The sequence below is a fragment of the Rhipicephalus sanguineus genome, chromosome 5 (assembly GCF_013339695.2).
Source record: "Rhipicephalus sanguineus isolate Rsan-2018 chromosome 5, BIME_Rsan_1.4, whole genome shotgun sequence".
Taxonomy (NCBI): domain Eukaryota; kingdom Metazoa; phylum Arthropoda; class Arachnida; order Ixodida; family Ixodidae; genus Rhipicephalus; species Rhipicephalus sanguineus.
The window spans coordinates 68030134-68038774 of record NC_051180.1 but is presented as its reverse complement, the minus strand read 5'-3'; the positions used below and the strand labels follow the sequence as shown (position 1 = coordinate 68038774).

At 48.9% G+C, this 8641-nt stretch overlaps 1 protein-coding gene across 1 annotated transcript; it reads left to right on the top strand.

The window, feature by feature from the left end:
• Positions 1-6502: 6502 nt before the first annotated feature.
• Positions 6503-7691, top strand: LOC119394701 (uncharacterized). The gene is made up of 3 exons (XM_037662012.1): positions 6503-6753; positions 6814-7270; positions 7491-7691. The coding sequence occupies exons 1-3, from the start codon at positions 6503-6505 to the stop codon at positions 7689-7691; spliced, it is 909 nt and encodes a 302-aa protein (XP_037517940.1).
• Positions 7692-8641: the final 950 nt, after the last annotated feature.

Here is an 8641-nt window from a genome sequence, read left to right as displayed (position 1 = left end):
CATTCTCGTCCCGGTACCAGAAAACTTAATTTTCAATTTCCGTGTTCTATAGTGCGCTGCCGTCTCCTTTGAGAATGGCGGCCGAAAATTTCCTATTTCGTGGCTCTCAACTGTCGGCCGACTCCACCAGTTAACTGATACGGCCACGCTATGCACGCTGCGGGCCTCCTGACTAAACGGTCGTCTCTCGTCATCAGTGACACGGTGGCTTCCGGCTGTTTTAATTGAATAGGCTAAAGACACGGCGGCAAAGTGAACATTGTAAAGAATTCGCAGTCTATAGAGCAATGCAAGACGTCCAGATGAAGTCCAAATGGCTGAACGCAAGAAACGTTAGGCGACGCGCGCTCCTGCGTTAGCCGGGCTGGAAATGATTTCCCAAGGGAGCAGAGTTTCTGAGTTGGCGTGACATATCAAGCTGCCGACAAAAGAACCTCCAAAAGTTGCCATCTGTAGTACTTGCATATACATGTCTTTAACTGCCGCCTCAAGCCACGTTAGCTCTCAGGCGAAGATGAAAAGAGCGCGGTGGGAAGAAAGGGGTGAACTACAACGAATACGGCGCGGTCCCTGGCCTTATTTTCTGTGTCGGTGGCACAGCATTTTGCAAGTCGACGGCAGCGTCTAAAAGCCCGTTGGCCATTCCTGAATAACTCGCTAAGCGACAAAAGTGCGTGTCCTGGTCTAGTCTGGCTCCGCTAGACTTACCCGCATGGCACTGAGTGTGAAAGCGCTTGGAAGAACACAAGCTCGAATGCCTTCTACGCTTTCTCTGAGCGCTCGCCTTTACCTTATGTTCTTTCAAACGTGCTCTTCTTGGCTAGCGAATAAAAGGAAATCGCGCCTACGATGCGACGGTGCAAGCAAGGTTATAACTACACAACGGGAATTCTAAACCGAGCGAAGCTTTTGCGTTGCTTTGGCACTCACGCGTGTAATGACTGCGCATGTTCTTGTATAGGAGCAGCGTTGGCACACCGAGCGTTGGTGCATGTCAAGATATCCCCTTGTAAAAGAAACAATGCTCACGAAGTTTTAGAATAGGGTACGCAAAGCTATGCGTAAGCGTTTGTCGCCATCGTGCATGCTTCATACGCTATCCTCTTGGGTACCCACGTTGACTTACGAAAATATCTTACCCGGGAACGCTAATGCTACGATCCTTACTCTAAAACTGTCTATTACCGACGCCATTTTTTCAAAATGAAATGCGCTCTGCGTGTGCAATCTCGTCACAATTCTCGGATTTTCTTAGGCTTATGTTGCCCGATATTTTGAAGTGTCGTGCATTTCGCTTGTTCAACGAAAAAGAAATCATGATGGCACGGCACAGTGGACTAATGTGTTTGCGTATGTTGGACTATTCTGTGAAGGAAAGAGATGAGATTGTAACGGCTTGGCACGATGCCAGTTTTTTGTGGAATCCCAGGCACATTTTTCTTTCCTTATTCTCTTGCTACCCATAGCTTCTTCACAAGCCATATTTAGGCTCGGAGAGAAATGCCAGTCATGTTTCTTTAACGCAGACCTATATATTCAAGAAGGCTTTGAGAAATACACACTTTTCCACGACAACTAACAGACAATAAGGCCAAGGAAAGTATAAGAGATGGTATTTGCAGTAAGCATAAGCACTTTGCAACTACAAATAACATCTCCTCTACTTTCCTTGGCGTTATTGTCCGTTAGTTCTCATGATATTGTGTCTAACAAAGAATAAAGAGCCCTTGAAAAGTCACTTTCTTTCCTATACTTTTCCATTGCCAAATATCGTAAGAACAGGGTACTGAGGCAAGTGAAACTAAGCAATGAGCAGGAAAACGACGTTATAACGTAAGGCGGTTCAGAATAGTGCCTTCGAATGGCTGTAACCCCATAGATAAATTAATCCACGAGACAGCACCAAAAAAAAGTGCTTTCAACGCTCGGAAGTCTAACTGAAAGTTCTTCAGCAAAGCGAAATGGCACCGCTGGCAGTGTCTGTTGTGCAGCAACGTCGCGTTCTTCGTTCACTGCCACCATCTCAATGCCTAAATATACCAAGCCCATTGCAGCGATTATGTATAGTTTGACGTCGTATTCTATACATCTGGGGATAAACTTCTACTGCAATTCGCGTAAGCACTTTCTAGCTAATACTGCATCACTGCCTGCTTTTAATTTGTTCGTGCCGAGTGCATGGCTAGTAAAATGTGCTCAAAGACTGCGTACGGTTCGGCCCGCTCAGACGCAAATATACCTGACAAAGAAACGTCTTTTTCGAGAGTAATTGCCTGATCAGAAATAAAATATGCATGCGTAAACTCACCAAATTACCAGTAGGATGAAGAGCAGTGTCGCTTGCGTTGGGCGTGTGATCCGTTTGCAGTACAACTGAAATAAATCCTGAAACCACAGCGAAACTCGTTCGATTCGCGCACGGAACCAGCACGGTATTACGATGGCACTGCTTCTTGTGATCAGGCAGACGCCTCCGCGGCCGCAAGGAAAGTGTTAGCCGATATCGGTGTCAGGACGCCAGACCAAATAGCTGATTCATTCCGTGAGCCGAACGTCACTATCGTCATGTGTCTCGGCGGCACAACATTCAGCCAAGAACTATGCTCTGAGGGTACTAGCGGCGCGTTTATGATGGACGCTTTAGTGAACAGCAAACTCTCTCGGCCCACGAAATTGTGCTGTGTCGGCGTTGCAGAAATTCCTGTTTTGTGTGAAAGCAGCAACACGCCCGATGAATCCGGCCCTACGCCGAGTGCACTGCCACGGCCGCTACATAAAAAAATCTAGCGGCCGTGGCACTGCGAAATGGCGCGTCTAACTCGACGGTTGATTCTCCGTTAAGCATTGCTAAACTCCGGGCTTCATTGCAACTGAATTTTTAGATGCGAAGCATCTTATAGCGGAGTTCAAACCGGTGGTGGTGGTGGTGTGCGGCGTGACCACCCTTACTGCGCATGCGCATACCCTCTCCACACACCTCCTCCCCACTTACCTCTCCCCTTTCCCCTCTCCACTTTCCTTTTCCCCTCCCCTCTCCTTCCCCTTTCCACTCTTCCTCTGAAACGCGGGCTAGACATGGCGAAATTCTCTCCTGCGCATCACCGCGATGAGCGCCAGCGAATCAACTAGGTGGTATTGAGGGAATGCACGTCCCCTCCCCCTCTCTCTCCTCTCCTACGCTGCCCCCGTCTCGCGCGCCTGTCGACCGCGTTCTCCGCTCGCCCTGTGAGAATTAACGGCCAGGCTAGAGGGAAGACAAGACGCACGTAGCGCTTCTCTTCGCGTTCCACGACGCGAGGTCGGTAGCATCCCCAACGAACGCCAACGGAACGAGATCGTGCAAGTGCTCCGGCTTCGCATCGCCTCATGGTCCCCTTTAGCGGGAAATGGTGTAATTTTTTAAACATCCCTAATGTGAGGGCGCTCTCTTTGTCACTTCAAACCAAATCAGATTACCGGGTTTCAATTCTCAAGAGAAGCCTAAATCCAGCGGAAAACTTGACGTCTCGAAATATATACCGCCTGATTTTATTCTAATTCCTTATAAACTGATTGAATGAACGCTGCGTTTAGCAAAGTTTATTTTTGTTATCCCAACAACATAATAATAATTGCAGGGGTTTCACGTGCCAAAACCATGATATGACTATGAGGCAGTCCGGAGTGGGGGAATTCGGATTACTTTCCACAACGTGGGGTTATCTAACGTGCACCTAAATCTAAGCACACGGGTATCATTTGCTTTCGCCCCCATTGAAGTGCGGCCACCGTTACCGTGTTATCACAGCAACGGCTTCCTCTGCACACAGCTACTTCGCCTTTGCGAGGTTTTGTGCTGAAGAAAACTGTGAGGCTATACTAGTTTTTCTTTTTGCTCGACTTCACCGATGATGGCAGTTTTGCCAGAGCCATTCGCTCACAAAGCTGAAGTGCCTGCGTCTTGCCCTTTGCAGGGGCAATTCCTTGGAACACTTTTCAGTTGCTGAAGATGGTGGACTTAGCTTTCATGGGCAGCAACGACGAAACCGCGTCCCTTATTGGACTGCAGCAGCTTCAGCTCAGCTTACCGTAGAGGCAGAACTGCATTTTAAATGCGAATGCATTTCTTAGTCGAGCTATGTAAGGCGCCGTGCGGCGTCCGCGATCTCTCCGCTCCCGCCCCCCTCTCCCATAGCAACAGCTGCGAGCGAGCGCGCTCCTCCTCGCCCCTAGCAGCCAGAGCAGGTGGTGCGGGCGGATCAGCGATGATCAGCGTAGAATGAGAGGAGGAGCGCGTGAGGGCGCTCGCATCGCGGGAGGTCTGAGGGAGGTCGGCAGAGCTCCCGCGTGTGTGGGAGAGTGTGGGTGAGGGTAGGCGCGTGCTTCGGCGCTTCTCCTCTCGGCGGGCGTTGACGTGCGAAAGACGAGTGGACAGTGGCTTGTCGAGTACATGCGCACCAAGCACTCTATGCAGTGTGCCTCTACCGCATCCGAACTCTGCCCCACAACCATTCACGGTACTTGCACTGATCTAGTCTTTACCCGAAACTGTGACGCCCGCATGCTTCTCAAAGACCCTCTGGCCGTGCACTTTACCGACCACAAGGCAGTGATCGTGGCCGTCAAGTGCAACGATAACACAAACAGGTGTTAAATAAATGGTTACCCTACAAATCACCGTCTCGCCATTCATTATATAATTACTTCGCCGCACACTCGCGTCCAAAGAAATGTATTCGCATTTCCACACGATTCCCTTCGCGGAGGTGGGGTGAATTTTTTCGAACCAGCCCTGATGCCACTTTTGACATGTATACGTGTAGTCCACGCTTTCCTTAATGTAGCAGTCTATTTGATCCGGTTGTACACCGATGAACGTGTTCGCCTGAGTTCAGTTCATATTCACATATTAGGTGGTGTGTCCGTCAGCCAGCCAACTTTGTCACTCCTTGAAGGGGCGATGACACAGACACCCAACAATTTGCGGTTTTAAGCCAAAAAAAAGAAGTAGATGGTCTATTTTACCCATACATATGTGACAAAATGCACTGTACAAGAATATTTCAGTGCAAAATACGCCCTAGAAGTCAAGGTCTATAAACTTCGCCCACCACCGGCGACCACCATTTTGTCACGGCGTGTATGACGTCATGTGCTGCATGAAGCGCAGACGTCGTCTCCTACAAAAGCTCTAGCCGCTGCAAATATATCTGTTGAACATAATACTTAGCTCCCTCTTTTTATTGTTTTAGTTTTGTGTTGAGATTTTTTTAAAATTTAGGACAACTCCACTCGATGGTGAATCTGAGGTGCTCAGCAATAAACTTATTGCTAAATGCTACCAGTATAAGAAAGGTTCACGATTTATAGTGCTATGCCAGCTATGACATGCAGTGAGATCGGGAAGCTGTCCCCAATACGAGCAGGGATATTAATTGTTTGTCAGGAGAGGGCGAAGATGACGACTGTCCACGGAACTGAAGGTCAATTTAGTTAATAACAGCCTCTACGAACGACACTCTTAAGACAATACTGGCGAAATTGACCCCGTGCTCGGCCAATCTTCTGCATTGGGTATGAGCCATGCACAGAGGAGAATAACAACCACAATAGACAAAATGATGGAGCCGAATGTCCTAGAAACTGCAAAAATATCTTATAGTTAAAAGCCCGCGTGAATGTTATTGTTGGATTGGTGGTTTTCTCAGTACATCTAAATATTATTTGAGCAAAACACAAGGCAAACATGTAAAGCGAAAACGCTTTAGCCTCACTTCATATCCTTTAGACAAACATATTTCATCTTAATATAGCAAATGTTCTTGAGTAAGCTACCAAAACATCGATGCCACCGCACGGAGAGACACGCTGAAGTGAAAGACATACAAGCCCGCACGGCAACACGACGTGTGCATAGGCGTCTATAGAAAGCTAATAGCGCCGCCTTCAGGGTGCCTTCATGCGCGCTTTCTCCGCAAGCGGGATGAACGAATCGAGGCACACTACGACTTCTTATATCAACACTTCTTGCGCAAAATTTCTTAGCCAGCGGACGAAACAGACACGGACTGGCGCAGTCCGTGTCTGTTTCGTGTCTTGCACCCGTCCGTTTCTGTTTCGTCCTTTGTCTAAAAAATTTCTGCGCAAGAAGTGTTGATCATGGAGTACCAACTAGCTCGAACCCACACCTTGTTAAGCATTCTTGTAGTTACTGTATATGGCTCCTTTAGCTGCAGTTAGCATATATAGTAACTCTGTTGAAAATAAAGAAGTGGCGCATAGGCTCGGGGAGATGCACGAGAGACGAAAGGGAGAGAAGAGAACGAAGTGGGATTCGGAGATACGCATTCTTGGCCCATCCCACAGAGGAGTGGGCGCGTGCCATAGAGCAGAAGGGAAAACAAACAAACAAACGAACAAGCTAGCCCTCATGAAGTAAAGACGTGTTCCAGATCTACGACCGCGGGTCCCCATTTTTATATTTGGTGCCATGAAACTCGGGAGTGGTCATTCCGGGACTACAATGACTTCGGCCGAGCGTCTTCGGAAGGTGCGTGGAACTGTGAGGGCCAGCGTCTCACGAAATATTACGCTCCTGGCAGGACTACTGCAGAACCCCGACACCGAGGCGCGCGAGGTCAACAGGCAAGTCGCCGTTTTGAAGACGAACGAAGTTGAGCTCCGCCAGCTAGACAAAGACATTCTCGACCTTACTGAAGACGAGGCTATTGAAGGCGAAGTCGAGGGTTCAATCGACTACCACGATAAGATTCTGTACGCGACAGCTGACGCGCAGCTCTTCTTGTCTCAGTGAGAACAGTCGACCCATCTCAGCGAATCGTCTAAGAGCGGACCCAATGGCGACCGGGTAGCAGCCACCCAGAGCAACATCGGATCTGCTGAGGCGCCGCAAGGACCCATCAGTACGCCGCGTTACCCGTCTGTCACACTTCCGACGCTTCATGTCACGACGTATGCCGGCGATTTACGTCAGTGGCAAGAATTCTGGGACTGCTACAGCGCCACCATTTACAATAATACCGAGTTGCCTCCGATCGAGAAATTCAAGTATTTACTGACATACCTGACGGGAGCAGCCAAGCGAGCGATCGAAGGCATCAGGCCGGCAGATCACAACTACGACATTGCTGTCAAGACATTGAAAGAGCGCTTCGGTGGACAAGAATTTCTGGTGAACGAACACATCGACCAGGTTCTCGCACTGTCACCGGTAAGGAGTTCCAAGGAAGTGGAGAAGCTTCGGATCTTGCATGACACCGTGCGTTTCCGCGTAAGTGCGCTCGAAGGCCTGGATGTACCACCTGACCAGTAAGTACACTGTGGTGCTTAATCGCGTCCTGATGTGGTGCTTGCCAGAAGACTTGGCTATATTGTACAGAAAAAGGAAGAAAGTGGAGAGCACCCAGGATGATGACGCATCAGCTGAGCATGCAATACCTCAAGCAAGAACGCACAAGGCGACCGATATTTTGTCTTTTTTTAAAATCCAGGTCGAAGTGCGCGAAGAAGGGGAGCAAGAAGCACCGTCGTCGCATCCTCGCCACTCGACCATGGTATCTGATGACATGGGCCTGCCGACAAGACCTGCACAGGGCATTCCATCGGCCTCTGCGCTAGCTGCGGCGGTATTCCTACAGCAGCGCACTCCGTCTGGCATACTGTGCAACAGCAGAGCTCACAGCCTCGCATAATGGCGGCCGACAGTTTGCCCCCCAGCTACGATGGCTCCTTTGATCTCCTCGGAGGCAAAGCAAGCAGTCCTACTGCGTTTCCTCTGGTTTCCTAGGGCGCTAGGGCTACTAGGTGTGGCGCCAGTGCTGTTGTTCTTCTTGCGTGGTCTCCGTTTTTTTTTTCTTTCTTTTTCAACAGCTAGTGAATGTTGTAGGGAGGAAAAGGTGTTTCATGGGTTTTATAGATAGTGTTCTTTCGTAATTACGTTAAAGGATGTTTCTTGGTTGGTTACCGGTCACTGTTTTTTCATGAGCCTTATGAACTCGAGTTGAAAATGAACAAAGCACCTTGCAGTACTCACTAACAGATTGCTAACACTGCAAGCTCGAAGGGGGGGGGGGGAATATGTTGTGTCACTAAAACCATGTATACATAGACATCTATATTATAGACATATGCAGCAAAGGGGGCTGGAAATTGAGGATTAGGAGGAATGTGAGGGTGTGGAAGATGAGAATGAGGGTGGAAGAAAGTAAAGCACAGTATAGCCATCGTACAAGTTGTAGTATAGCGCAGTCATCTGGGATATAGTATAGTAAATTTGAAGTGTAAGGGGCGACGACGAAAACCGACAAAAGGGGCGCTCCGTGTCTGTGTACTCCCCTTTTGTCTGGGGAGTACGTGTCTGTGTACTCCCCTTTTATCTGGGGAGTACGCACACACGGAGCGCCAAAAAAAGGGCGAGGAGGAGTGCTGTGAGGGTGAGTATGAGAGACAGAAGGAGGGGGAGGGCAAAGCATAGCATAGCCGTGTATAGTGCAGTATAGCAGGGATTGAAAAGGAGAAGTGAGAGTCGGAAAAAGAGATGTGAATGAGACGAAGAAAATGAGGAGGCGGAGGGTAAAGCATATCATAGCCGTGTATAGTATTTTATAGCAAGGCGGTGGAAAAGGGCAGTGAGGGTGAGGAG